Source organism: Mirounga leonina, unplaced genomic scaffold (genome assembly GCF_011800145.1).
Source record: "Mirounga leonina isolate KUSES-001 unplaced genomic scaffold, KU_Mleo_1.0 Mir_101664, whole genome shotgun sequence".
NCBI lineage: Eukaryota > Metazoa > Chordata > Mammalia > Carnivora > Phocidae > Mirounga > Mirounga leonina.
The window spans coordinates 11,254,695-11,280,410 of NW_023270175.1; the positions used below are offsets into that span (position 1 = coordinate 11,254,695).

Genomic DNA, 25,716 nt, shown 5'->3' on the forward strand with positions numbered 1-25,716 from the left:
TTGAGACATAAGTCACTGAGAACCATTCAAGCTACTATATGATAACACGTTGGGTTGGGTGTTCCAGACGGCAAGGATTCTGTGAGGGGGCAAGTGATTAGGATTAGAGCAGTCAGGCAGAGCGCCCGGAGGGAGCAGAGCTGGGATAGGTAACATTTGCCCTGGCAGAAGGGAAAAGCTGGAGTCTGGTCACGTGCCTGGACCTTGCGCTTAGCCCCCTAAAAACTCACCTGACAACCTAGTCCTAGTTCCCACTGTCTGTCCTGTCCCACAGCAGTTAACTGGGTCATGTCCAGCTGTCTCTGGAGAGATGGCAGTGCCTACTAACACTGAGGACAGCAGTGACATGAGTGGACCTGGAGGATGGCACATCAATGCCCTCTGTTGATGGCTGGTCATCGGAGCACTACCAAGAGAACCCTAGAAATAAAAATGACACTGGATCTTTTTATCATCTAAAGCCAACCGCCTCATCCTCTTTGGAGAACCCCCAAGAGGCAGAGGGTCAGGCCCTTATTGTCTCTCACAAACCCTCAGCATCAGGTTCAACTCGGGATGAATCAAGTCATTCCCAGAATCCTTTGAGAACCACTTGCAGGCAGTTCACCACTCCTCTGGCTTGGAGTTGACCACTCCTGCTCTCCAAATGACAGACCACGCGCATGCATGATGCACAGGATTTGTTTATACTAGCGCTTCTCAAACGATCTGTGGTGAAAGATCAGTTATTTATTTTCTTTTCCTTTCCAATCTGTCATGAGCAGATACTTTAGTAAGATGAAAAAAAATGAATCATGGGCTGAGATGCCTCAGTAATATCAAATTTCCAGGAATGCTTCTAAGCTCTCAATTTCTTTTCTTCTCCTGTTGGACTGGCGTCAGTCCACAGACCACATCATTCTAGGCCGCTCTGGATTCCATCTGCTCAGGGAAGAGATGCTGATGACACCTTTATCGGGCTCCCCAGGACCAGCTGGCTCTACTGAGAGTCTGCGCATTCCCTGCCCAAAGCCACGACGGAAGGGACGCCAGCCTGGGAGAAGATCTGCCACTTGCTAGCAGCCCTGTGACCCCCAGACAAGTTGCCTAGCCTCTCTAAGCCTCAGTTTCTGCATCTGTAAAATGGGTTCCTTTCTTGTGAGAGTGCTATTTGAATTCAATAAGATATAACCCATGGCACACAGCACCGGGCATGTTGCTAAGTCTTACCGTGGGCTTGCTGAAACTGCATTATCTACGAGGCAGACAGTCTAGAGACAATACTACACATTGGTTAGGAGCCCAGGTTTTGGAGTCATTGCATTTTTGGCGTGGAATTAGGTGGTCACCTAATCCATCTGTCATCTGTGAAACGGCCGTAACACTCAGACCCACCTCCTAGGGCTGCACGGGGGATGCGGTGCTCAGCTCTGTGTCTTTCACAGAGTAAGTGCCCAGGGACTGGTAGTTAGATTCCAAATGTGCCCACATCCTCTCTCTAATCCTAACCCCTACTCTGCCATAGACCACCCGGAGGGAAACGTGCCCTTAGCTGAGAAAATAAGATCCAGCATTCACCATTCTGGTATCTGAAACCAGAAACTATGTCTCGCTGAGTCAGCCAGAATCTTTTGCTCGCAATTGAAGGAGCATGGGCAACTGAGTCAAACAGACCTGTTTGGGGGCGCCTGGGTGGCTCAGTTGTTAAGCGTCCGCCTTCGGCTCAGGTCATGGTCCCAGGGTCCTGGGATCGAGCCCCACATCGGGCTCCCTGCTCCGCGGGAAGCCTGCTTCTCCCTCTCCCACTCCCCCTGCTTGTGTTCGCTCTCTGGCTGTGTCTCTCTCTGTCAAATAAATAAATAAAATCTTTAAAAAAAAAACAGACCTGTTTGATTCCTCGCTCCGTCACCTACTGGCTGTGCATCCTTGACTCAGTTGTTTCACCTGCCTGTACCTGTTGCCTCATTTGCAATGAGCCGGTTGTCTCCAAAGTGGGGTATGTGAGATGACTCACTGAGGTGTGGGAAGAAGATATGAGAACTTCTATGAAAATTTATTTTGTGACAAAGATACAAGGGAAATTAAAGTGTAACGCACACAACTCGTGGGTTGGTGCCAGTCCCCTCATCCGGTCCCTTTGTAAGATAGTCCTGGATGGGTGTCCTGAGGGAGGAACAGGAATTCCACAATGCAGAAAGATGGATGGTGACGCCAGCCCTCTTTCATTTTATTTTTAACTTATTGCAAAGTTCTGCAATTTCTGTGTTGGGTTGTGAATTTACAGATTATACCATCTGGTTTTAACTACACCAGTCCTCCCCAAATGGAAAAGTGGCTTGAAAAGATGCCTACAAAACCACAGCCCAAATGAAGATAATATGAAGAATACAAGTACAAATGGAGAGAGGAAAATGGCAGAACTGATTCATCTCCATTCCTAGCATGAGCTTCTTATCTGCCCCATTACAAAGTAACAGCAACAGGGGCGCCTGGGTGGCTCAGTTGTTAAGCGTCTGCCTTCGGCTCAGGTCATGATCCCAGGGTCCTGGGATCGAGCCCCGCGTCGGGCTCCCTGCTCCGCGGGAAGCCTGCTTCTCCCTCTCCCACTCCCCCTGCTTGTGTTCCCTCTCTCGCTGTGTCTCTCTCTGTCAAATAAATAAATAAAATCTTAAAAAAATAAAAAAATTAAAAAAAAACAAAGTAACAGCAACAACAAACACATTGATTCTGATAAGAAATCAGCCAAAAGAAAAAAAAAAAAGAAACAAAAAAGAAAAATATCAAGAAAGCTACTTAAAGTATGATTCACATCCACTTTGTTAATAACAAACTCGCTTTAAGTGTATACTTGGCCTTGAGATACTGGCTACGAAGGGATCATGATTAGCAGAATCCAGGAGCATAATAAAATGGTTATTTCTCACCACTAAGCTTGGGGGTGATTTGTTACACAGCAATAGGAAACGAAGGGTAGGGGCACAAAGGACACTTCTGGATACTATGATGCTCTATTTCTTGATCTGGGTGCTGGTGGTAAATTTGTAAAAATTCATCAAGCTGTACACTTATGATTTGTGCACTTTTCTGTACATATGTCCTAGTTTTTTTTAAGTTTACATTTAAAAACTGGGTATCCAGGGGCGCCTGGGTGGCTCGGTCGGTTAGATGTCTGCCTTCGGCTTAGGTCGTGGTCCCAGCGTCCTGGGATCGAGCCCCACATTGGGCTCCGTGCTCAGCGGGGAGCCTGCTTCTCCCTCTCCCTCTGCCTGCCTGTCTGCCTACTTGGGATCTCTCTCTGTGTCAAATAAATGAATAAAATCTTAAAAAAAAAAAACCTGGGTATCCAGAATATAATGATAAATCTCTGGGGCACCTGGGAGGTGCAGTCAGTTGAGTGTCTGACTCTTGGTTTTGGCTCAGGTCATGATCTCAGGGTGGTGAGATCGAGCCCCGCATCAGCCTCTGCACTCAGCAGGGGTCTGCTTGAAGATTCTCTACCTCTGCCCCTCTCCCCACTCATGTGCTCTCTCTCTCTCAAATAAATAAATAAATAAATAAATCTTTTTTAAAAAGATAAATCTCCACTACTTTTTCAGCAATGTTTAACATCATGTGATTTTCAATACAGTACTCTATTAAATCTCACTAAATGTAAAGATACATGTTTAGAAGCTTCATTTGGAGTTTCTTGCCAAAAAATGAAAAACAAAACAGATCCCTCTGGGAAAACACTTGTTTTTCCTATCATGGTAAAAATGGTCAAAATAGGGGCACCTGGGTGGCTCCCGTTGCTTAAACGTCTGCCTTTGGCTCAGGTCATGATCTCAGGGTCCTGAGATAGAGCCCCACGTTGGGCTCCCCGCTCAGTGGGGAGTCTGTTTTCCCTCTCCCCCTGCCCCTCCCCGCCACTTGTGTGCTCTCTCTCTCCCCCCCAAATAAATAAATAAAATTTAAAAAAATAAAAGTGGTCAAAATAAATCCATGGAAAGGGCTATTGGAGAATGACTGCTGATGGGTACAGGTTTCTTTCTGGGGTGTATAATATGGTGACAATATGGTGACACCAATAATATGGTGACAAACTAAAATTCGTTCTTTTGTCAGCAAATACTGTTGGAAGGGCATCTAGAGAACATTGCTGAAGATTTGAATAAAGAGTATTAGAATAAATGATACAGTGTGGGAAGTTTGCTATACAGCTGGATAAAATGTTTCTTTTTTTTTTAAAGATTTATTTATTTATTTGAGAGAGCGAGAGAGTACATGAGAGGGGGGAGGGTTAGAGGGAGAAGCAGACTCCCTGCCGAGCAGGGAGCCCGATGCGGGACTCGATCCAGGGACTCCAGGATCATGACCTGAGCTGAAGGCAGTGGCTCAACCAACTGAGCCACCCAGGCGCCCTGGATAAAATGTTTCTAACATTTGCAGGTTTGTATTTGCTAGATTCTGTTTCATTAATGAAATCCACAAAGAACTACTTTTTTGTGGGCTACGAAAGGAAAGATATAAAGAAAAAGATGTAATTTCATCAAAACATGACTGGTTTAATTATTTTATTATTTTTTTTTAAGATTTTATTTATTTATTTGAGAGAGAGAGAGACAGAGATAGCGAAAGAGAGCGCAAGCAGGGAGGAGAGGGAGAAGCAGACTCCTGAGCAGGGAGCCCGATGCGGGGCTCAATCGCAGGACCCTGGGATCATGACCTGAGCCGAAGGCAGACGCTCAACCTACTAAGCCACCCAGACGTCCCTTTATTTTATTATTTAAAAAAAAATTTTAAGTAGGCTCCACACCCAACATGGGGCTTGAACTCACGACCCTGAGATCAAGAGTCGCATGCTCTACCAACTGAGCTGGTCAGGCACCCCTGAATTTTTAAAAATATCTTATAGAAAAACTGGAAATACAGTAGTGCTGCTTTGACAGGATTTTTTTTCAAAAGGTGGGGGGTGGATTTCAAGGTAAGTTTACTGAGAAAGTTGGCAAGCTGTTTCAGCTAAGAAACTGGAAGCGTGAAATATGCAAAGTGTTCTATTTTGTAACAAGGTAGAGAATGATACTCCCATGGTCACCTCGGTACCACACAGAGGCTGACTGTTTAGTGACAAAGTCCTTAAAAGAGTTTCAACCTAAAAAAAAAAAAAAAAGTTTCAACCTAAAAGATACGCTTTTCTTTCCCACAAAGGTGTTTCAAATTTACTGATTTCTTCCATGGTGTCTATAGCAGTCAGTGAACATAAAAAAAAAAAACAAAAAAAACACAACAATTTGGGCGCCTGGGTGGCTTGGCCGGTTAAGCGTCTGCCTTCAGTTCGGGTCATGATCCCAGGGTCCTGGGATCGAGTCCCACATCGGGCTCCCTGCTCAGTGGGGAGCCTGCTTCTGCCTCTTCCCATCTGCTTGTGCTCTCTCGCTCTCTCAAATAAATAAATCTTTTTAAAAGATCAATAATTTCCCGATTAAATGGCAAAAAATGTAGTTTAAAAAAATAAAAAATAAAACAATTATAATAAATACACCCAATCTAGCTATTCAAAGTTAAATTGATATTTTAAGAATGAGTGAGAAAGTAACTGCTTTGGAAGGAAACTCAGTACATGGAGAGAACATTTGGAAAACGAATACATGTGTTTTCACTGTTATGTAATTTTATTGCCAAAAATGACTTAAGTTGCATACCTAGAAAACCTCTCATATCTGTACACTTACAAACCTGGGACTGAAATTTTCTACCCTGGTTTAAAATCTTTCCAGTGTAGAGTTTTTGTGGGTTTTGGAGACATTTGTTAAAAACACAAAAGTGCAACGGGCGCTGACTCGTTGGCAAGAACCAATGACTGACATCAGGAAAGGTGACCATTTGTTTACCAGCTGAATTTCATCAAAAACCGTTGCCTAATTGGTGGGTGGAATTGAAAAATGAGAATCATGATGTAGTAAGCCCAGCCAGTGGACTGGCCTTCTGTTGGTGGCTGGTATCTTTCTCATCTATGACAGCCCCTGATGCCAAATGCGGAAATAAACTAAGTTCAGAACCACACATTTGCATAGCTATATTACAGTGTTAACCTGAGGTTTGGGGTTTTTTTATTTTTTTTTAAGATTTTATTTATTTATTTGAGAGAGAGAGAGAATGAGAGAGAGAGCACATGAGAGGGGGGAGTGGGGAGGGTCAGAGGGAGAAGCAGACTCCCCGCCGAGCAGGGAGCCCGATGCGGGACTCGATCCCGGGACTCCAGGATCATGACCTGCACCGAAGGCAGTCGCTTAACCAACCGGAACCACCCAGGTGCCCTAGGTTTGGCTTTTTTTAAAGGATTTTATTCATTTATTTTTAGAGAGAGTGAGAGAGCACAAGCAGGGGGAGGGGCAGAGGGAGAAGCAGACTCCCTGCTGAGCAGGGAGCCAGACGTGGGGCTCGATCCCAGGACCCTGGGATCACGACCTGAGCTGAAGGCAGATGCTTAACCGACTGAGCCACCCAGGTGCTCCTAAGCTGAGGTTTTTAAAAAATGAAGCATACGCAATCACATTCTCTTCTGAAAAGATTTATTAATGATAACATTGCAGTGACAGTCAAAATCAATTTTGTACTCTAAGTATATAAAAAGTTTAAGTTATTTGAAATCAGTTTATCTCATCCCTGTCTCATCCATGAACATGTCCTTTTTGTGTATGCTTTCTAATATACATCATATATTAGTAGAGTGACACATCGTTTTGAAATTACAAAACCCTCAAATGTGGGGAATACTGGCTCAAAATATTTTCATTCAAGGGATGTGCAATCAAAAAAGTTGGGAGACCTGGGGCGCCTGGGTGGCTCAGTCGGTTAAGCATTGGACTCTTGATTTTGGCTGGCTTGGGTCATGATCTTGGGGTTGTGAGATTGAGCCCCACATTGGGCTCTGTGCTGAGGGTAGAGCCTGCTGGGGATTCTCTCTCTCCCTCTCCCCACCCCCCAACTCCAGCTCGCGCACACGCACACACTCTCTCTTCTTCTTCAAAAAAAAAAAAGTTGGGAGACTACTGCTTTCATAGCATCTACCTTGTTTGAGGCATCAGCAAGATCATGAATGTAATGTGCTTGGCACATAATATTAAGTCCTCAGTGAATGTTGGCTCCGTCTGAGGGAAGCACTAGGGACAGTGTAAGAGACGGTCACAGGCATGAGCCCTGAGGTCAGGCCAGATCGGATGGGTTCCCTTGACACTTACTAGCTGAGTAAACATGACCACATTATTATTTTCGTTGGGCCTCAAGTTCTCACTAGTTGCCATCTCTTAGAGTTGTAAAGATTAAGAGAGAGAATGCTCTTTTTTTTGTGATGGCTTTACTGAAATATAATCCACATGCCATATAATTCCCCCTTTTAAAGTGTGCACCTCAGTGATTTTTAGCATATTCACACGGTTATGCGACCATCACCATGATCTAATTCCAGAACCTTTTGGACACCCCAGAAAGAAACCTGTACCCATCAGCAGTCATTCTCCAATAGCCCTTTCCTGCCTCCGCCCCACCCCCGAGCCTGGGCAACCGCTAACCTACTTTCTGTCTCTATGGATTTGCCTCTTCTGGACATTTCCTATAAATGGAATCAGGCAATATGCGATCTTTTGTGTCTGGCTCCTTTCACTAAGCCTCATGCTTTCAGGGTCCCTCCACGTTGTAGGATGTGTCATTATTTCATTCCTTGTTATGACCAAGTAATATTCCACTGCGGGGGTACGCTGCATTTAGTTTATCCACTCATCGTTGGACATCGGGATCGTTTTGACCTTTCGGCTGTTGTGAATACAACTGCTAGGAGCTTTCATGTATGATTATGCACGTTTAATGCTTGGCACAGGGCCTGCCAGGTACCCAAGGGCTCAGGACCAGCAGGTAGCTGTCACCCTTACTGCTAAGGAGTGCTACCTTGGGTGATTTGGGGCACGGGGCGTCTGGATTAGAAACAGAAGGCGGAAGGCATCCCCATACTGCACAGTGCGGCTGACAAGCTGCCTTGGCCCACCAGACCCACGGAAGGCAGCATGACATGGAGGCAGGAGCGCAGACCCCGCTCCACCGCTTTCGAGCTGTGTGACTCCGGGCAGGTCACTTAACCTCTCTCAGTCTTCTGTGTGAATTGGATATAAATACTGTCTTCGCTACATACCTCACAGGCTTGCTGCCTGGGCCAAAGAGATCATTAAAAACCATGGAAGCGCTTTGAAAATCACAAGGGATTATTATTCCAAGCCTTTCATATTACAGAAGCCTACCCCTCTTGAATAAAGTAAGGAAACACTGTTCTGTTCACCATCCTCCTCTTTCCAGATTGTTCCCGTTCTCTTCAAGATGACATCCCGGCCTTCTCCCCCACAGGCCCGGATGCTAGCACCTTCTTCTTCGCATCTACTTACGGGCCAAGGGTGAGCCGCCTGGGCCAAAACCTGAATCCACATCGACAAAAGACCTGCAAATGCCTCTTCCCTCCCAGGTTGGCATCTGTACGACCTTTCTGGTTTGCTGGAGCTCTACTTGCTTAGAGCGCCCTCGTGTGTCTTCTCCGGGATATCAGTATAATGTGCGCGGGAATTTTTTTTTTTTTTTTCTCGTCGCACTTCAGGGCCCATGCTTGACATGTGGAATCCAGTTAAGCCATTGCAGCCCAGGTCTTTTTTTTTTTTTTTTTTAACTATATGCTAATTTTTTTTAAGATTTTTTATTTATTTAGGGCAACGCTCTCAGGTCCCCTCCCTCTTCGGGAGCTTTGTACTATCACTTTGCTATCACTCAATACACCTTGCTTTGCTGGCCCCCTCCCAAAAAGATTTTTTATTTATTTATGAGAGAGAGAGAGGGAGAAAGAGCATGGGGGGGGCAGAGGGAGAAGCATATTCCCCGCTGAGCAGGGAGCCTGACGAGGATCCCAGGACCCTGGGATCATGACCTGAGCTGAAGGCAGACGCTTCACCGACTGAGCCACCCAGGCGCCCTGAAGTGTCTTTAAATGATTTGTTCTATCAGCCAAGGAAAAGGTATTCAGAATGTTGAACCTTTCCCAGGGGTGTCCTCATGTAAAGCCCTGGCCCTTGGAAAGGGGAAAATGACAACCAGAGACGGTAACGCCCGGCGGGGTATACACACACATGAACACACACTCTTTTGCTCAGTGGGAAAGGAGTTTTCTCTCATGGCTTTTCTCCTTCATTGAGAATCACGTGATGATATCAGCACAGTTTTCCGGAAGAAAGAAAATCTATTTTATATCTAGAACCTCAAGAATGTTCCCTGCTCCCTCCATCAGCAAGGATTATAGAAGCTGGAGGGACTTTCCTTCCCATATGCCACATATCACCCTCTTGCCTGTTTTGCAGCCATGAATTTCTCTAAATCCCTAAGCCTCACTGGCAAACGCCACTGAGAGCCAAAGATACACGTGCCTTTGGCTTCCCCCCAGGAACATGCTCCTGAAAAGTTGCATGCAAATTACATTTCTGCAGCTCAGTAATCACTCCCCACTGACTTCTAATAAGATATGCGAGCCCCTCTCTCTTTTCGTTGAGATTGAGTTTCAATGTATGCCTGACACTTCGGCTTTAAGTTTCTCTGCTTCCTGCCACCCCTTCTGACGGTTAAACCACATCTGAAAAATGAAGAAACGACCAGCGAAACATGAAGTTCTAGTTCAAATAGTCCAGGATCTGTAAACAAACCCAACAAGTACATCAGAGAGGCTATTTGGAAGAGACACCAGGCATCGCCATTTGAAATGCAAATATCCACCCCGTGTGCACCTTTGGGGGAGACTATTTCCAAGGGCTTGAGGGATTTCTGCCCCACTCCCTTGGGAGGGAGCAGCCACCTCAAGGTGATGGGCATCTTCATTCTGGGGGGGGCGCGGTCCCGATTTGTCCCTTCTGCTTTCTGCATCCTCTACCCCACTCCCAGCTCTGAAATTCCAGAGACCCTCTCTACTGGAATAGAGACGGGGTGCTGTGGCTCTGGGGACCCGTGTATGCATCTGGTGACCTCGGGTAGGAAGTACTTGCTAAGTAAAGAAGGAACGAGTCGTTAGGGAGGTGCCGTGGCTTCGGTCCCTGGCAACAGAGCTCAGCGAGGGCGCGTGCGGCATGGGTGTGCGCAGCTGGTCAGAAAATTGTCTTTGCGGTCTTTGGACTGGAACTGGAGATACTGTTAGTGCTGATAGGGAAGGGACTTGCTTGCTTAGTGGCGAGGAAAATTAACAGTCCAAGCATTCTTCCATCCTGCATTCTCCATGCTGGCATTTTGATTAAAAAAAAATATTGCTGCAGCTGTTTGCATATTCTGGAAGTGTATGTGCACGCGTGTGGTTTGGTGTTTACAGATTCGGGGTTGTGGAGGGGAGTTTCCAGAGCAGCGGAAGTAGCTGCTTGTCAGTCAGGGTTCATTTTGAAAACGAAAGCCTGAAAGCTTGGGGCCCACGCTGGGCCTGGGCCTGGTCCCTGAGGAGTCAGCAAAGGCCAAGAGGTGGCTTTGGCTAGTTGGCTCAGCGAAGCAACTACGCGATCGCTATCTTATTTTCTACGAACCGATGAAATCTGTGAGCTGTTTTTTGTGTCCCGAAGGTGCAGTGTGAGGCAGGGATGTGGGAGTGGGCACGGAGGCTCCGGCTGCAGACCACCCCCTAACACGCCCGCACACAATCACAGCTTCCCAGGCGGCCAAACCAGAACAAGGCAAGAACTGGTTCTCCCGCACCTACTACACAAGGATAGTATGACACCGTCGTCAAAGAGTCTCGAGTCTAGCTGGCGTGTCAGAGCAAGGGAAGAGAGACACAACACAGGGCCGTCTGGGCTGCGTACCAGAGGAGGAAGACAACCAGCCAGCTGGGGTGGGGGGGAGGGGCGGGGGGGCGGAGAGCGATCACCCCGGGCTGGGGTCATCAGAGGAGGCACGCTGGAGAAGGTGGAAGCTGAGGCCAACCTTGAAGGACAGGGAGAACGTCCCGGGACAGAAGCTCTGAGGGAGGACATTCTAGAAGAGGAGGGCGACCTCAAGATATGTTCAGGTCAAGGCAAGTCCCTCTGTTGGGCTGGAATTTGGGGCTTGTGTGAGTGATCTGCAGTTGATAAGCCTGGCTTGAATGCCAGTCCCTTGGTGCCAGGACAAAGGCTATGGTGTCACACAGACCTGCTCTGCCACTTCCTGCTGGGTGACCTTGAGCAAGTGACCTCAATCTCTCTGCAAACTGGGGACAGTAATAATACTTAGCTTTTGACGTGGCTGGGAGGATTAAAAGTGTTAACATATATATAAAGCATCTAGCACAGTGTCCGGCGCATAATAAATGTTCAAACATTGATGACAAATGCGTAGGCTGTCATGAAGGAAAGCTCAAGATATTTAGGGCAAAATATTTGAGGGCCAAGGAGGAAAGCCTCTGATACCTTCCATCACAGGTGGGCCCAGTGGAGTGGGCTGGCTTGGCTTGACCCCCCATCACCTTTGGCCTAGACCGTGGGAACAGTCTCCTGCCTTCTTGTCTGCCTCTCCCAGAATCGTCTTCCCAAACACCACCTTAATCACGGCTGTGTCCCTCTCTGACTCAAGAATCGTCTGAGGGTCCCTGTCGCCCACTAACTGAACTCCCTAACATGGTGGGGGGCAGGAGGCAAGAACTACCACTTATTGAGGGAAAGGAAGAGCAAAGAGAAGGCCACTCTTAGGATGAGGTAAAATATCCTCGAGGAGACAACAGGGACACATCCCTGAAAAAGGCAGGGCATTCCCGTGGCAGCTGACGGATTCACCTGCGCCTGCTTCTTCAAGCCAACTTGGGGAAGGTTAAAGAGAAGAGGGCGGAGGGCCGAGCGGGAACCCGCGGGGAAGAAGGGAACACCTTTATTATTATTATTATTTTTAAGATTTTATTTATTTATTTGACAGAGAGAGACACAGCGAGAGGGGGAACACAAGCAGGGGGAGTGGGAGAGGGAGAAGCAGGCTCCCCGCCGAGCAGGGAGCCCGATGCGGGGCTCGATCCCAGGACCCTGGGACCATGACCTGAGCCGAAGGCAGACGCTTAATGACTAAGCCACCCAGGCGCGAATATTTTCCCAGGTCCCCTGCAAGAGCTTCTGCCTGGATCCTTGTCTCGGGTTCCTCTGCAGGAATCGCGGGCAACTCCAGGATCTGCGGGGAGGGTCAAGGCCATACAAAGGGCAAGGCAGGGGAGCCCAGGTCCCAGGCCGCCTCGCCGAATGCTAGGGGCGGGACAAAGGCTGCTCGGGGACAAAGTGCAGGAGATAAGAGGGAAGGGCGAAGGAGGGGGGCGGGGAGCCAGCGCCCAGGAGCTCAAGGATCGCGCTCCCGGAGGCCTTGGCTGCCGGCCGAGCTCAGCCCGCCGGGGAGGGGGCGCCCTAGAGCCTCTTCATCCCGGCAGCTGCGGGGATGGCGAGAAGCCGGCGGCTGGGGCGCTCGGGGCCCGCTCGCCCCCACCCCGCGCCAGCCCCACCGTCGCGCGCGGTGCGGGAGGCGGGGCTGCCCCGGCTCACCTGGCCGCTTGGGGCGGGGCCGCCCGCCACCCGGGGACGCGGAGGTGGCGGCGGTCCCCGCGGGGCGCTGGAGGGCCTGGTCCCCGGGCCCCGGCCCGGAGCTCCCACCCCTCCACGCCCGCCACCTCCCGCGCGGGGGCCCTCCCTCGGCTCGCCGCTCTCTCCCTCCCTCTCCCCTCCTTTGCTCCCTCCCTCCCAGAGCCCAGTTGCTCAAGCCGCTTCCTTCCCCAACGCCAGCGCCAGTTCCTCTCCCGGAGGGGCCCGGGAAGGGCAGCGAACGCTCGACACGGGAAGCGCCGCGCCGGCGGCGGCGGCGGCAAGACCATGGCCGAGCCCCGGGGGCCCGCGAGCCCGGGGCCCAAGGCCTCCCTCGCCGCCACCGCGCTGAGCCCGCGGAGCGCCCTGCAGCCCCGCCCCTGGGGAGCGGACGCCGGCACGCGGGGCAGGGACCGGGGCCACGCCGCCGCCTCCCGGGACCCCCTCCTGCACGGCTCGCCGATGCTCTCGGGAGCAGGCTCGGGCCGCCGGCGGGGAGCGCTGCGGGAGCTGCTGGGGCTGCGCGGGGCGGCCCCCGCCGGCTGGCTGTCGGAGGAGCGCGCCGAGGAGCAGTGCCCGGCCGGGCCGAACGGGCCGAACGGGCCGAACGGGCCGGGCGGCGGCGGGCTGTGCCTGGAGCCCCGCGAGCACGCGTGGATACTGGCGGCCGCCGAGGGCCGCCTGGAGGTGCTGTGGGAGCAGCTGGAAGCCGAGCCCGCCCTGTTGCTGCGCTGCGACCCGATCACGGGCTACACGGTGCTCCACTGGTTGGCCAAGCACGGGTGCCACGAGGAGCTCATCCTGGTGCACGACTTCGCCCAGCGCCGGGGGCTGCCGCTCGACGTGAGCGCCTCGGGCAGCGGCGGCCTCACGCCCCTCCACCTGGCCGCCCTGCAGGGCCACGACATGGTCATCAAGGTGCTGGTGGGCGCCCTGGGGGCTGACCCCTCGCGCCGCGACTACAGCGGCCACAGGGCCTGTCACTACCTGCGGCCCGACGCGCCCCAGAGCCTGCGGGAGCTGTCGGGGGCCGAGGACTGGGAGACGGCGGGCGGCGGCGAGCGGATCAACGCCAACAATAACAGCAGCAGCGCCGCCGCCCGGGCGCTGCGACGGACCCCGAGCTCGGCGGGCACGAGCTCCGTGGAGGCCCCGGCGAGGGCGGCGGCGTCGCCCGGCAGGGAGAAGAACTACGCGGGCAGCCGGGTGGCGCAAATTCAGGGCCTCCTCCGCCAGATGTTCCCCTTCTTCCAGGACCGTTGAGGGCGACAGGGACTGGAGAGCGCGGACGGAGCGCGACGCTGCGGTCGAGGCCTCGGTCTCGGGTGGGCTCGGGCCCCACCCGAAGGGGCGGCAGCTCCGGCCGCAGCCGAGTGCGCTGGGCCTGCAAGCGGCGGACCACCTCCAGGTTTGTCGCAGGTACCTGTCCCAGGTCACCTACGGCCACCGGCCAGGAGACCTGGGGACCGGGAAACCGTCACCGAGAGAGAGCGCAAAGACCAAAGCTGTCCTGGCGCAAAACTAGTCCCCAAAACTAGGGGACTAAGGAGTTAGGGGCAGGAGTGTGGTCCTGCTTGGGAGAGGGAAAGTAAGGCTTCCAGGAGCCATTTCTGGGCAGGCAGAAGCTCCGCGTGTATTGGGAAGCACTTGCTAGAAGAATGAGTTAAGACTGGAACCCACTGATACAGAGGAAGCGCCTAACTGAAGGCTAGACTCGGCTGTTCCTGCGGGCACTCACCCTCCCCCCGCCAACCTGCTCCTGAGACATCCAGGCTTTACCGGTACTTTTTCTAATGTATCACCGATGACTTCTTAAGCATATTAAAGCCGGGTATGTTTTCCTTTCACATGACAAAGCTGTCCTTTGAGTGACTTTTTTTTTTTTTTTCATTAACCACTGAGTGCGGGAAGCTTCCTACATTCGCGGGGAAGAGTTCACCAACCCCTGGCCATGAGCTAGTGATCCGGGAGGCTCTGGACCTTGTTCCCACAGCAAATGGCCAAGCGGGGCGCTGGAAGGAGCTACACTCACCTTGGCTCTGAGTGGAGACACACAGTTTGCCTGTCTCCCGGACTCTTTTGGCAGCTAGGTCCCACTTCTGGCACAAGTCTCATCCTAGAAGAGTTGTCTGTAGGGGGCAGAGGGGTGGTAAAAGGGGAAAATCTCCAAATGTACATTTCTGATGTTTTATGGTGAGTCATGTAATTTACCTTGACTTCTGCCCTCCTGGGGGACACACCCATCCACGCTTTTTCCAAGATAGGGCTTTAATCCTCGGCATTGCTTTTTAATTACATCTAATACATAAGTTGTAGTTTGGAAACTGGCTCCCATTCAGAAATCGTATGAAGCCAGTAGAATACAGGAGGGTTGACTTTGAGAGGAGGGAAAGCAGTTGGTGGCTAGGGATCCATGCTGCCTTAGAGAACAGTGCATTTTATTTTTTCTTTTTTCTTTTTTAGATTTTATTTATTTACTTGAGAGAGAGAATGAGCGCACGCGCGCGCGCGCAAGAGAGAGAGAGAGAGAGAGAGAGAGAGCATTGGCAGGGGGAGGAGGAGAGGGAGAAGCAGACTCCTGAGTAGGGAGCCTGAATCGGGGCTCTATCCCAGGACCCTGGGATCATGACCTGAGCCGAAGGCAGACGCTTAACCGACTGAGCCACCCAGGCGCCCCAGAGAAACAGTGCATTTTCAAAAATAGCACTGTATCCCTAGAAGCTTGGGCCGCCCTTGCAATGGACTGTTGCATCCCCAGCCCTCCCCTCCCTGCCCTTGAACACCAGGGAGAAACAGTCATCACCAAACATAGAAAGCCCAGAAACACTACCCTGAGCTCATCCATACAGGTTTCCATCTCCACCTGGTGGTCCCGTTTGCCCCCCCCCCCATTACATCCTCTGTGCTAGAAATGTTCCGATCTTCCCTTAATAACCCATTAGATTCTTCTCATCCGTAAAATGATCCAAACCCTCCCTATCAATGTTTTCAGCCTGTCACATGTTTCTAGGAACTACACCTTAAAACAAATTTACACAGTGTGATGTAGCAATAACTTTTCGTTCTCAATGAACTTCTTCAATGTTTGAAAGGAGGAGTGCAAACGGTTCCTGGATCTTGGCAGTTGGCATCAGCATCTGGCATAACTCCCTCCATCCCTGTGCCCATTTTATAGTTTTTTTTTAAGAATTTATTTATTTGAGAGAGAGAGAGAGCACGAGCCAGGGGGGAGGGGCGGAGGGAGAGGGAAAAGCAGACTCCCCGCTGAGCAGGGCTCCCTCCCAGGACCCCAAGATCATGACCTGATTGGAAGTCAGATGCTTAAGCTTACCCAACTGAGCCACCCAGGCGCCCCCCACACACACACACACATGCCCATTTTATAGATGCAGGGCTGCAGGTTCTGCTCTACAGTCGCCCTTGACAGCTGCCAAGGCTGGTGGGGCTTGGTGAAGACTGCTGGGACAGGGCCTTCCTGCCCAATGGCTGGGTCTGCAGGCTCCTGGCTTGGAGGGAAGCGTGGCTTGTGCCTTTGCCCCACATTCAAAGGACACTTTGAGGTAGTCCCCTCTTCACGGGAAAAGTCTGAACCTAAGCATCTTAACTAGGAGCAGATCTGGGGACCGGAGACAAGCATCTGCCCTGCTTTTACCAACAAGAAAACCAAGTCAGCCAGAAGGTTCGAAAGCGCTTTCTGTCGTTTCTCCTGCAGTCAGCTCTTCTTCCCCACAGATTTTTCTCATCATGTGATAGTCCCTGGCCTACCTCCTCCATGTAAAATTGAGGTTTGGCTGCAGGGGACAAACTCCCATGCTGAAAACTCTCCATGCCTAACATCAAGCCATTGGCATTTCTGGTATGCTTTTTGAGGCAAGACTGGTATGCTTACCCCAAGAGAAAGAACAAATTCCCTAAGAAACTGCTTTCCAGGGGAGCAAAACGGAGTTAGGCAGATGATGCAAATCTGCATTCTAGTGGAGCAAGGGACAAGCAAAGGTGACAGAAGCAGGGCTGTGACAGGTGAGCATGGCAGTTGGGGGTGGGGGGTGCTGCACCAGGGCGGGGCCTGGCCCGGGGGTGAGATGCAGGGAAGGCTTTCCAGGAAGGAAGGTAAGGCCTGGTCTGAGGCTCCAGGCGTGAGTGGGAGTTGGTCGGTGGAGAAGGGGAGGGGCCTCCTGGCAGAGCCGCCGGGAGTACGGAGTAAGGTACGTCTGGTCTGGTCCGTCCAGGAGAAGAGAGCAAGTACCAGGAAATGTAAGTCAGCTGGTTTGGCAGGAAGGTGGGAGCTGGGGAGTGATTAAGGGCAAAGCTGGAGAAGTGGATGGGGGCTCAGATCACTAAGGGTCTCATAGAGGAGGCTAAAAGAGGAACGGAGATTTTAACCTAAAGGTAGCCGGGAGCCAGAGAAGGTTTCTAAGCAGAGGAGTAACCTGATGGGATTCTAGAGGAGTCCCTCTGGCAGTCACGTGGAGAATGGATGTGTCAGGGAGCAGGGCGACAACGGGGGGGGGGGGTGCGTGGGGGGGGGGGGGTGAGGGGCACGGGGCGGGGGAGCATCACGCAAGCAGAGCCATTCTGGCGAAATGAAAGGTTTCAAGAAAAGTCGGGCTTCGGCTGAGAAGTTCAAAGAACCCTGTGGGGAGCACTGGCTTTCAAACTTTTTTTTTCCTCCATAGAATTTGCTGTCACAAAGCTGACCTCGAAGCCCCATGTGGGAAAGGCCCAGGCGAACAGAACCCCCCCTTCCCAGCCAGGTTCAAAACCACTGGTGGGCTCTGCGCTCGGCCTGACCCGGGTTCCGATGCGCACTGCCGGTCACTCACCCCTCGGAGTCATGCGTTCCTCATCGGTAAAAGGGGACCGATCCAATCCCCCTCGCGGGGTTCAGAGGGTTTGACATCACGGATCCGCATCCCCCCGCAGCGCGCTGCCGAGAAAATGGGCCGCCGGTTGGAAGAAGGGAGAGGTGTTCGGCGGGCTGTTGTGGTAAAGCTGGTTTCTCGGCCAGGGTGGTCCCGGAAGGTTCTTGTGGTTCCCTGTGTTAACCCCTCTCTAAAATGCGTGCACACTGATTGCAGGTTCCTGTCTCTCTGCTGTTCCTCAAAGGAGATGGTGCCTCCCTCGCTAATGTTCTCCACCACCGACATACTTGGACCTCAGGCAGAATCGCAGCGAGCCCACAGCTTGTTCCATGGCCCACACAAGTCAAAGCCGCAAGTTAGGAAGGGCCCACCAAGTACTAAGTAGGTGAGATACGGTTTCCCGAGAAAGTCACAGACTAGAGTCAGGGCCAAACCCGAAGTCCTCTGAGGAGAATAAAAGCATGCAAGTCCTTCATCTCCTGACCCTATTATCTACACAAAAGCCCCCTTCCATCCCCTACCCACCATTCCACACCCCGCCTCCTAAGGGCTCTTCTTCCCCCTTGCCACTCATTTGAAGGAAGGAGATGCCAGTCTATCCTCTCAGGATGTGACTCCAGCTCTCCACACCGGCTCCTTCCAGGGCCTAATGCTGTCAATGGTCCCTCTCCGGTATCTCCAAGCTCCCCATCAGTGTGGCTCAGTGTAACAAACATTTATTAAGAAGTCAGGCTCTTGGGGGGACAAACAGGCTTGAGTCTCTCCCCTGCGCCCCACCTTCTGGCCCAGTCTCATGACTCTCCCTCTCCTCTTCACCGCCAAACCTCTCCAAGGGGAGGTCTCCTCCCCTCAGTGTCTCTGTCTCCTCACCTCTTAATCTCTCCTCAGCCCTCTGCATTCTGCTCTCCACCTCCATCATCCCAACCCAACTGTTTCCACGAGGATCTCCAGTGATGACCCCCCCACACACGAGGGTCTCCAACGATGACCCCCCAGCTGCCAAATGCAAGTCCTTATCTTGATTCACTTCTTGGCCTCACCGGCCAGTGTTGGCTACTTCCTACTCCTTGAAACTCCCTTCTCGAGTCTTCCATGACCTCCTATAGCTTTAATTGTTGGCGTTTACCAACTTGAAGTCTCAGCAAACCTTTCTTTTCGCTCTACATTCTCTCCCCAAGTCCTTTTCTCCCTTCTCCACTTCCCGCCCTTCTCCCTCCATCCCTCTGCTTCTGCCACACAGTCCTCCTTGCTGTTCCTTGAAAGAGCCATGTTCTTCTGACCTCTGGGATTCGTACGTGCTGTTCCCTCTCCAGAAACACTCTTCCCTCTATTCCTTGCCCTCTTCACCTGGCCCACTCCCGCTCATCCTTCAGATGTTAGTCACCACCCTGGGGAGGACTTCCTTGCCCCCTCAGCCTAGGTTAGCACTTCACTCATTTTGCTCCTTTTCATAGTCCTTATTACACAGGAGGAAATTATCCCAGCAGTTAGTAAATTGCTCTCTCTGCCACCACTAGACTGACATTCCATGAGGACAGGGACCGAGTCTGTCTCATTTACCACAGTATCCCTAGCTCCTGGTAGACGGAAGGTGCTCAATAAATAGATATTGATTGACAATGGAATCATAGATTTGAACTCAAAAGCACAGGAAACAAAACAAGAAATAGATAAATGGGACTTCATCAAAATTAAAAACTTTTGGGCCTCCGAGGACAACTATCAGAAAAGTAAAAAGACAACCCACAGAATGGCAGAAAATATTTGCAAACGTATATCTCATAAGGGTCCAGTATCCAGGGCACCTGGGTGGCTCAGTCGTTAAGCGTCTGCCTTGGGCTCAGGTCATGGGAGCCCCGCGTCGGGCTCCGTGCTCAGCGGGAGGCCTGCTTCTCCCTCTCCCACTCCCCCTGCTTGTATTCCCTCTCTCGCTGTCTCTCTCTCTCTCTCTCTCTCTCTCTGTCAAATAAATAAATAAATAAAATCTTTAAAAAAAGGGTCCAGTATCCAGAATATATAAAGAATCCTAAACTCAACAACAAAATAATATAAACAACTTGCCTTACAAATGGGCAAAGGACTTGAACAGACATTTCTCCGAAGAAGATATATATGCAAATCTCCAACAAGCACATGAAAGGATGCTCAACTTCATTAGTCATTAGGACTTTGTTGTGTTTTGTTTTGGGGGGGAGGGGCAGAGAGAGAGAGAGAATCTTAGCAGGCACCATGCTCAGCGTGGAGCCCGACATGGGACTTCATCTCATGACCCTAAGATCATGACCTGAGCCAAAATCAAGAGTTGGACACTTAACTGACTGAGCCACCCAGGCGCCCCTGTTGTTTGTTTTTTTTAAGTAAGCTCTAGGCCCAAAGTGGGGCTTGAACTCACGAACCCAAGATCAAGAGTTGCGTGCTCTACCGACTGAGCCAGCCAGGTGCCCCAACATCATTAGTCGTTAGGGAAATGCAAGCGAAACCCAGGATGAGATACCACTTTATATCCACTAGGCTGTAATGGCTATAATCAGAAAGTCAGATTATAACAAGCATTGGGCGAGGATGCGGAGAAATGAGAACCCTCATACTCTGCTGGTACGGATGTAAAATGGTGCAGCCACTTTGGAAAGTAGTTCTGAAAAGCCGGCAGCTCCTCAGAAAGTTAAACATAGAGCTACCATATACGATATTATGATTTATCATAAATATGCATTTGGTCTCTGACCCCGTTCCAAGGCACAGAGCTCCTAAAACCCTTGGAATTTCCTGTGATAAGAGTGATCATGGTGGGCGCCTAGGTGGCTCAGTTGGTTAAGCGACTGCCTTCGACTCAGGTCATGATCCCGGAGTCCTGGGATCGAGTCCCACATTGGGCTCCCGGCTCAGCGGGGAGCCTGCTTCTCCCTCTGACCCTATCCCCTCTCATGCTGTTTCTCTCTCTCTGTCAAATAAATAAATAAACAAAATCTTAAAAAAAAAAAAAGTGATCATGGTGTCTTTTGTTATGTTAAACAGGGTGACTTTTGGAAAGCCCTTTTTTTTTTTAAACGATTTTATCCCTTTATTTGAGAGAGAGAGCAGGAGCACAAGCAGGGGAGTGGCAGAGGTAGAGGGAGAAGCAGGCTCCCTGATGCGGGACTTGATCTCAGGACCCTGGAATCATGACCTGAGCCGAAGGCAGACGCTTAACCGACTGAGCCACCCAGATGCCCCTGGAAAGCCCTTAAGATGGGGGCTGGTTGCCAGGGGAATCAACCATGTGATTACAGGAATGGAACTTTCAGTACCTCCCCCAAACCTCCTGGGAGGGAAGAGGGCCTGGAGGTTGAGTCAATGGTCAATGGCCAATGATTTAATCAATTGTGACTATGTGATGAAGCCTCCGCAAAGACCCAAAAGGACAAGGCTTTAAGAGCTTCTGGGCTGGTAAACACATGGAGGTGCTGGGTGAGTGGCACCCTGGAGGGCATGGGAGCTCTGAGCCCCTGCCCCATGCCTTGCCCTGTGCATCTCTTCCGTCTGTCTCTTCTTGTGTTATAGCCTTTTATAATAAACTAGGGGTCTAATAAGTGAAATGTTTCTCTGATTTCTGTGAGCTGCTCCAGCAAATTAATCGAACCCAAGGAAAAGGGGCCTCGGAACCTGCAATCTGCAGCTGGTCGGTCAGCTGCACAGGTGACACCTGGGTTTATGATTGGTATCTAGAGGTGGCAGGGGAGGGGGTGAGTCTTGTAGGACTCCGTCCTCAACCTGTGGAATCTGATGCTATCTCCCGGTAAATAGTGTCAGAATTAAGTGAAATTGAGTTACATTGTAGGATACCCAGCTGGTGTCAGAGAGTTTCTCCTTGTTAGTTTGGGGATTTCCCCCCACCGACACACACACACACACACACACACACAGGTTGGATTTGGTACAAGAACCTGTTTACTATATGACCCAGAAATTCCACTCCTAGGTATCTAGGTATCTACCTAAGAGAAATAAAAGCACATGTCCACACTTCTCCATGAATGTTCATAGCGGCATCATTCATAATAGCCAACAGGTAAAAATATCCCTGATGTCTATCAACAGATGAATGGGGGCACCTGGGTGGCTCAGTTGGTTAAGCGACTGCCTTCGGCTCAGGTCATGATCCTGGAGCCCCGGGATCGAGTCCCGCATCGGGCTCCCTGCTCGGCGGGGAGCCTGCTTCTCCCTCTGACCCTCCCCCCTCTCATGTGCGCTCTCTCTCATTCTCTCTCTGTCAAATAAATAAATAAAATCTTTAAAAAAAACAACAACAACAGATGAATGGATAAACAAAATGTGGTGTCGCCATACAATAGAATGTTATTTAGCCGTAAAAAGGAATGAAGTTCTGATACATGCAATAATGTGGATGAACCTTGAAAAGGTTATGATACATGAAATAAGCCAGTCACAAAATACCGCATATTATATGATCCCACTGATATTTGATGTCCAGAATAGGCAAATCCATAGAGGCAGAAAGGAGATTAATGGTTGCCTAGGGCTTCGGAGGATGGGAGACTAGAAGGTGATAGCTAAAGGGCAGGGAATTTCTTTTTAAGGTGATGAAAATGTTCTAAAATTCTATGGAGGGGTGCCTGGCTGGGTCAGTCAGAATAGCGTGCAACTCTTTTTTTTTTTTTTTAAAGATTTATTTATTTATTTTAGAGAGAGAGAGCAGGGGGAGGGGCAAAGGGAGAGGGAGAGAGAGTCAAGCAGGCTCTGAGCTGAGCGTGGAGCCAGCACCTGGCTTGATCTCGTAACCCTGAGATCAGGACCTGAGCCAAAATCAAGGGTTGGACCCTTAACCAACTGCGCCACCCAGGCGCCCTAAGCGTTGCAACTCTAGCCCTATGTTGGGGGTAGAGATTACTTAAATAAATAAAACTTAAAAAAAATAAAAATAAAAAATTCTTTAAATTGTGGTAATGGCTGCACATAGCTGTAAATATACTAAAAACCACTAAACTGAACACTTTATTTTTTAAAAGATTTATTTTTTTATTTTAGAGAGAGAAAGCACACACATGAACGGGGGTGGGGGCAGAGGGAGAGGGAGAGAGAATCTCAAGCAGACTTTCCACTGAGCGTGGAGCAGGACCCTGAATTCTTTATTCATACAACTGGGCTCAATCTCATGACCCTGAGATCATGACACTGGGATCATGACCTGAGCTGAAATCAGGAGTCGGATGCTCAACTGACTGAGCTACCAAGGCGCGCCCACACTTCATTTTTTTTAACTGAAGTATAGTTGACATACAATATTATATTAGTTTTAAGTGTACAACATAGTAATTTGACAATTATATACATTACAAAATACTCATTATGAGAAGTGTAGTCATTTGTCAACCATACAAAATTTTTATATTACTGATTGGATTCCCTGTGCTGTATTTTTCATCCCTGTGATTTATTTACTTTATAACTGAAAGTTTGTACCTCTTTTTTTTTTTAAGATTTTATTTATTTATTTGAGAGAGAGAGAGAACACAAGGGGGGGAGCGGGAGAGGGAGAAGCAGACTCCCTGCTGAGCAGGTAGCCCGATGCGGGACTCGATCCCGGGACTCCAGGATCATGACCTGAGCCGAAGGCAGTCACTTAACCAACTGAGCCACCCAGACGCCCCTCTTTTTTTTTTTTTAAGTAGGCTCCACACCCAATGTGGGGCTAACTCACAGCCCTGAGATTGAGTCACGTGCTCTACCAACTGAGTCAGCCAGGCACCCCAAAAGTTTGTACCTCTTAATCCTCTTCACCTATTTCCTCTGTCCCTCCATCCCTTTCCCTCTGGTAACCACCATTTTGTTATCTGTTCTATATCTTTATGAGTCTTTCTGATTTGTTTGTTCTTTTTGTTTTTTAGATTCCACATATAAGTGAAATACTATGGTATTTGTCTTTCCCCGACTTACTTCATGTGGCATAATACCCTCTAGGTCCATCCATGTTGTCATGAATGGCAAGATTTCATTCTTTTTTATGGCTATGATTCCATTGCATGTATATACTGCAATCTCTTTTACTAATGGACACTTAAGTTGCTTCCATATCTTGGCTATTATAAATAACACTGCAATAAATACAGGTGGGCATATATCTTTTTGAATTAGTGTCTTCAATATCTCTGGGTAAATAACCAGCAGTAGAATTACTGGATCATATGATATCTGTGTTATTAATTTTTTGAGGAACCTCCATACTGTTTTCCATAGTGGCCGCACCAACTTGCATTCTCACCAACAGTGCATGAGGATTCCCTTTTCTCCACATCCTCCTCAACACTTGTGATCTCTTGGCTTTTTGATACTAGCCATTCTGACTGGTGTGAGGTGATCTCTCTTTGTGATTTTGATTTGCATTTCCCTGATGATGGGTGATGTTGAGCATCCTTTTATGTGTGTGTTGGTCATCTGTATGTCTTCTTTGGAAAAATGCCTACTCAGGCCCTTTGGCAATTTTTAAATCAGATTAGTTGGATTTTTGTTTGTTTTTTAATGTTGAGTTGTATGAATTCTTTATATATTTTGGATATTAGCCCCTTATCAGATATGTCATTTGCAAATACCTCGCATTCAGTAGGTTGCCTTTTTGTTTTCTTGATGGCTTCCTTCACTGTGCAAAAGCTTTTTACTTTGCTGTAGTTGCAATTATTTATTTTTGCTTTTGTTTCCCTTGCCTAAGGAGACAGATCTGGAAAAATATTGCTAAGGCTGATGTCTAAGAGATTACTGCTTTTTTATTTTTATTTATTTATTTTTAAACAACTCCTTTTTTTAAAAAAGATTTTATTTCTTTATTTGACAGAGAGAGACAGCGAGAGAGGGAACACCTGCAAGGGGAGTGAGAGAGGGAGAAGCAGGCTTCCCGTGGAGCAGGGAGCCCAATGCGGGGCTCGATCCCAGGACCCTGAGATCATGACCTGAGCTGAAGGCAGACGCTTAACCGACTGAGCCACCAAGGTGCCCCAGATTACTGCTTTTTTAATTTAAGATTTATTTATTTATTTGAGAGAGAAGGAGCGAATGGGAAGGTAGGGGCAAAGGAAGAGGGAGAGAGAGAATCTTTTTTTTAAACATTTTATTTATTTATTTATTTAAGAGAGAGAATGAGAGAGAGAGAGCACATGCATGAACTGGGGAGGGGCAGAAGGAGAGGGAGAAAGAGAATCCCAAGCAAGCTCCATGCCCAGCACAGAGCCCCACACAGGGCTCAATCTACTAACCCTGAGATCATGACCTGAGCCAAAATCAAGAGTCAAATGCTTAACCCACTGAGCCACCCAGGTGTCCCTTTACTTCTTCTTTACCAATTTCAATGCCTTTTTTTTTTTCTTTTTTTTTGGCTGATTGTTGTGGCTAGGACATCCAGTGCTATACTGGATAAAAGTGGTGAGAGAGGACATCCTAGTCTTGCTCCTGATCTTAGGGAAAAAGCTTTCAGCTTTTCACCATTGAATATGATGTTAGTTGTAGGTTTGTTGTATATGGCCTTTATCGTGTTGAGGTATGTTCCCTCTAAATTCACTTTGTCAAGAGTTTTTATCATGAACAGATGTTGAATTTTGTCAAATGCTCTTTCTGCATCTATTGAGATGATCATATGATTTTTATCCTTCATTTTGTCAATGTGGTGTATCGTATTGATTGATTTGCAGATATTGAATAATCCCTTGCATCCCTGGAATAAACTGCACTTGATCATGGTGAACGATTTTTTAATGTATTGTTAAATTCGGTTTGCTAATATTTGTTGAGGATTTTTGTATCTATGTACATCAGGGATGTTGGCCTGTAATTTTTTCTTTCTTTCTTTCTTTCTTTCTTTCTTTCTTTCTTTCTTTCTTTCTTTCTTTCTTTCTTTCTTTCTTTTCCTTTTTTTTTTTTTTTGTAGTACCTGATTTGGGTATTTGGGTAATGCTGGCTTCATAGAATGAATTTGGAAGCTTTCCTTCATCTTCTCTTTTTTGGAATAGTTTGAGAAGGATAGGTATTAACTCTTGTTTAAATGTTTGGTAGAATTCACCAGTGAAGCCAATTGGTCCTGGACTTCCATTTGTTGGGAGGTTTTTGGTTACCAATTGAATTTTGTTACTAGCAATTGGTCTGTTCAGATTTTTTATTTCTTCCTGATTCAGTCTCAGAAGATTGTATGTTTCTAGGAATTTATCCATTTCTTCCTGGTTGTCCAATTTACTGACTTATAATTTTCCTAGTAGTGTCATAATTCTTTGTATTTCCTTGGTGTCAGTTGTAACTTCTCTTTCATTTCTGATTTTATTTATTAG

General features: G+C 48.9%; 1 protein-coding gene across 1 annotated transcript; it reads left to right on the plus strand.

The window, feature by feature from the left end:
- The first annotated feature begins 12,836 nt into the window (after nucleotides 1-12,836).
- On the plus strand, nucleotides 12,837-17,360 carry SOWAHD (sosondowah ankyrin repeat domain family member D). The gene is made up of 2 exons (XM_035006238.1): nucleotides 12,837-14,379; nucleotides 17,225-17,360. Exon 1 carries the CDS (start codon nucleotides 12,837-12,839, stop codon nucleotides 13,809-13,811), a length of 975 nt encoding a protein of 324 aa, XP_034862129.1. The 3' UTR covers nucleotides 13,812-14,379; nucleotides 17,225-17,360.
- The last annotated feature ends 8,356 nt before the right edge of the window (nucleotides 17,361-25,716 follow it).